This window comes from Manis javanica, chromosome 6, assembly GCF_040802235.1.
Source record: "Manis javanica isolate MJ-LG chromosome 6, MJ_LKY, whole genome shotgun sequence".
NCBI classification, from domain to species: domain Eukaryota; kingdom Metazoa; phylum Chordata; class Mammalia; order Pholidota; family Manidae; genus Manis; species Manis javanica.
The window spans coordinates 11,371,277-11,375,679 of record NC_133161.1 but is presented as its reverse complement, the minus strand read 5'-3'; the positions used below and the strand labels follow the sequence as shown (position 1 = coordinate 11,375,679).

At 48.0% G+C, this 4,403-nt stretch overlaps 1 gene segment (V, D, J or C); it reads left to right on the top strand.

Annotated features, from left to right (window-relative positions):
* The first annotated feature begins 345 nt into the window (after positions 1 to 345).
* LOC108403383 (T cell receptor beta variable 24-1-like) lies at positions 346 to 1,650 on the top strand. The segment is given in 2 exon segments: positions 346 to 1,144; positions 1,277 to 1,650. Coding segments are annotated over 2 exon segments (465 nt in total).
* The last annotated feature ends 2,753 nt before the right edge of the window (positions 1,651 to 4,403 follow it).

Sequence of the window (4,403 nt, the reverse complement as noted above, 5' to 3'; positions counted from 1 at the left end):
TTGTAATTACCCTATTTGCATTAATCGAGCTCCTGGAGAAGCAGTTCACTAGGATAAATCCACATTTCTGTTGGGATTATTAATGGAGAACTCTACCCAGAAAGAGAAGGGCAAGAACCTCGGAACTTGTCACGTAGGATGTATTCACCGCCTGTGAAAGGAGCGTGGGACAATTGAAGCCAGGTCTGGGGGACCTAGAGGCTCATTATATTACTACATCTACTTTGCATATGTTAGAAATTTTCCTAATCAAAAGAAAAAATATTAAAAGGAAAATTTTCCCAACGTGAACCACAGCAGGACTGATGAGTGTAGGATGCCATGGTGTATTGTGGAAGAGGCGGAGCCTGAATCAGCACAGACCCAGAGCCCCAAAGGGCATCAGCTTATCACATCAGACAGGCCTTCACACTACCGTCGTAGCTGTGCTGGCTTTGTAATTTGTTGCACTGAAATATTGCACACTTCTGTTCTAAAACCAGGAAGAATTTGAGTGATGCTAGAATGGCCTCTGTAATGAAGTGTTTTCAGTTAATTCAAAATATGTGTGAAGGTGTTAAGTATTTCTTTGAGACCCATGCCCACCTCAAGATCTCCCTCCAGGAGGCCTGTATTTTCAGTTACGATCTGTGCCCAGAAAAGCAGCTGCCATGGAAGGACAGCAGCCGTGTGGAGCAAGGTAGGGCTGGGCCCCTTGAAAGAAGAAACAAAACTCGTAAACTTCAGGGTGAGTATATTCCAATTCATAGCTTGCCCAGACCTGAGTTAGAAAAAGACAAATAAGCGCAGAACAAAGAGATTGTTACTGTGTCACAATCTTCCAGTGAGACTCATTTCCCCGTAACCTATTCAGCTGGGAGGACAGGGCACCCTGGAAGGACGCTGCTCTCCGGAAGGGCCAGGAAGAGAGGAAGAGGGGGGCCAGTGCGGTCCTCTGACAGGACGTGAGGCCCTGGGGAAAGTGTTGTGGCTGCACACCTGCTGAGCTGGGAGGGGCAACCCCATCCTGCCCCAGTCCTTCCAATTTCCTACCTCCACGCTTTGTTTCCACCAATGCCCAGAGCCGGGAACACCTGCACCCTGCCTCTCCCTGCCATGGGCTCCGTGCTCCTCTGCTGTGTGGCCTTTGGTCTCTTGGGAACAGGTGAGTTTGGGAAACATGAGGAATCCCTGCCTTAAATTGTCCGTGTCCTGCTTGTCCTTGCGACTGTCCCTTGAGACTGTGGCAAGAGTGTCATTTCCAGTTTCTGTCCTATTTCTTCTCGTTTCTTCACAGGCTCCATGGATTCTGGTGTGACCCAGACCCCAAGGAATAGGATCACAAAGACAGGAATGAGCATTTCGCTGGAATGTTCTCAGACTAAGCGTCATGATGCTATGTTCTGGTATCGAGAGGACCCAGGGCACGGGCTCCGGCTGGTCTACTACTCCTTGGATGTCAACTATACCAACAGAGGAGAGGTCTCCAGCGGGTACAGCGTCTCCCGGCGGGAGCAGGCGAAATTCTCCCTGCACCTGGAGACTCCCACCCCCAACCAGACAGCACTTTACTTCTGTGCCAGCAGTAAACTGCACAGTGGTTCTTGGCCACCTGCTCTCACCACAGAAAGACAGGCACGTTTCCTCAGGAGGGCACGGAAGGCTTCCTAGATGCAGGGTGTGGGCATCCTTAGAGGTCGGAGGAGTTTATGCTGTGTGAGCCTCCGTCTGAGCTTAAGGCCACCTGAGGGCAATGTCCCCAGGCTACGTGATGACACAAATCACAGGCTACACTGAACCTACCCTCCCTGCCTGCTGACCGTCTTTATCCATTCCAGTGGAGCTAGCCCAGTAGTGTTCCTCTAGGAGAGCGAGTCTGAGCACTGGGGGACACTGTTAGGATTCTCAGTTGGAGTGTTCCTCAGGAGCTCGCGGTGTGGTGTTCCGAGGTCTTTTTGCCTCAGCTCCACCCACTTTGCTACATGCCTTCTCCATTGTGTTCCTCCTGCCAGCCCTTCCCAGGCCCTCTTTCCCAGGCTTGAGCCGCTGTTCAGCTCTGTACTTGGCGGCCTCTATGCCGAGAGCAAACTGGCCAGCTGGTTTTCTGAAACTTCCTTCTAAGTAAATGTGATTGCCCTTAAATCTAACTCAGAAGCGGAAGTTCAGAGGCTGCTATCTGTAAAACTTATCTTTATCTTTCATCTACTGCCTCACAATTCAATCTCTACTGAGATTGATCTTAACCTGCAGGAGCAGACAGGTTAAGAATCTCGTTATCGGAATGGACTAAATTTCAAAACATTTACCTGCCTGCTATCATGGAACCATGTCTGAGAGCTTGGAGATTCCCCTTTCTCACAAGACATTGGAATAAACTGCTGGCTCCCTGTAAGAGGACCCTCCTAAGAACCTGTGAACTCTAAGCGCAAAAATATGTGACCAAGGGCTGCCACAGCATGACACGAAGTCTGCCTGGGGTCCAAGGCCAGCATGACACGAAGTCTGCCTGGGGTCCAAGGCCAAGCCTTCCCCAGCTCCTCTGTCTCTCATCCCATAAGCCTCCAATATGTCAATGAGGGAGTCCATGACTAGGTGATAGTTCAGACACAAAGAACCCAACTTACTTACTTTTCTACTAATCTGAAAAAAATGTCATACTTTAAAATTTTTTTAGTCTCATTTAAGAGTTGTATCTCATCTGCTTTTCCTTTAAAAAATCGTTTTTCTATAGAGTTGAATTCCCTGCTTTCTATGCCAAGGAATTTTCTGTGCTTTTTTACTATCATCAAAGGCTCATCTGTAATAACAATTCTTCTCTTACCAGTTATTAGCTGTTCCATTCAATTGTTTAGTGGACATTTCTAGTACATTTCCCTAGGTTTTTCTTCTGCCTCCTTTTCCTTGAGTTTAAATATTCTTCCTTAACCTTCCCATCCACGATCATGACCATTTCTTTCATAAGTTCCTAACTGATAAATTCTCTTCTGGCTGGATACTCCACAATTCAAACTCACGTAATTTGTGACTGAGTTAACTGTTCCCCCCTCCTACCTGCACCCATTCTGGTCCAAAGACTGTATTTCTGTCTCAGTGACTGGGAAGATCATTCCATTTCCTCTTTTCCATGCGCCTTCCCATTACATCCATTTACAAATCTATTACTTCGACATCCCACCCTGCCATAGGTGTGGTTTTCTAGAAAACAGACTGCCAGGGAGATTAGTGTCCCTGGGATATCATTAGAAGATGCTCTTGCTATCAACTTGGAAGAAGGGGAAAGAGAGAGTAGGACGAGGCAGAGAGGCTGGGCCGTGCCCCCGTGGAGGCTGCAGCTGACCCGCAGGGAGCTCTGCCCTCACCCGGAGTCGAGGGCAGCAGGCTGGTCTTAGGCCCGCTGTCTGCGCACCCATGTCATTGGTCACGGGTTGCCCTGAGAAGCACACCCTTGTTGGGGGAAGAAGAGTCTCCTTAGCCAAGTAATTCGCAAAGAGGGGTGTCAGCCCGCAGCACTCCTGGCAGGGTGGGGCAAGTGTCCTTCACGCCTAAAGGGGAGGCAGGGACACCTCACAGTTGCTGCTGTGCTCATTTACCTGCCTCGGCCGCCCCCTTCCTCACTCCCTGCATCTACTTCAGAGCAGGCGCTCGGCATCCGTTCCCTAGGAAAAGGGCAACGCCTTCTCCGTCCATCAGCCTCTTACTTCACAGGCCTTGCCCTGTCTTAGACATTGCCAGCAGCCTGACTGTCTGATAATCTTCACGTGGCACTCAAAGTGCTTCATGAACAAGTCTCTGTCTAAAAATACGGCCAATTCCTCTACTCCAAGGCTCAGCTCTTACTACTTCCAAAACTATTACAGTTATTAGAATCTCTCATTCCATGTCATTCATATGTCTCTTCCCTAGACTATATATTCTTTACTTTAAGGGATGTCCCCCCAATTTTATACCTTAGAACTGAACCTGATGTCTGACTTAGCAAAGGAAAAATAGAAGGGAGGGAGGGAGGAAAGGAAATAGACTCGAACATGTTTCACATCATTCTTCAGGATTTTCTTCCAAATGTTCTAACATTTATTTCACTGTTCTGCTGCATGTATATTTAAGTCCTCCACACCCCCACCTACTAGTCCTTTTAAAGGGAGGATAGTATGTTTGGTTATGCATAATTCTATAAGAAGACTACGAACACTGGAAAATGAGAGGGAGTTTCACTGGACAAAAATGTGTAAAGACATATGTCACAATTATCTTTGACAATTCCTGTATCCTTAATTGTTGACATTTAGAAATTCTCAGCAGCTGCTCCAGAGACTTCTCTAGCGATACCAGAAACGTCGCCATGCCTGAGTTATTCCTGTGCTGGGCAGCTAGAGGGAGGTTGTTTATCTCTGCCAGCAAGAACCTCTTCGTCGGAGCAGGACCTG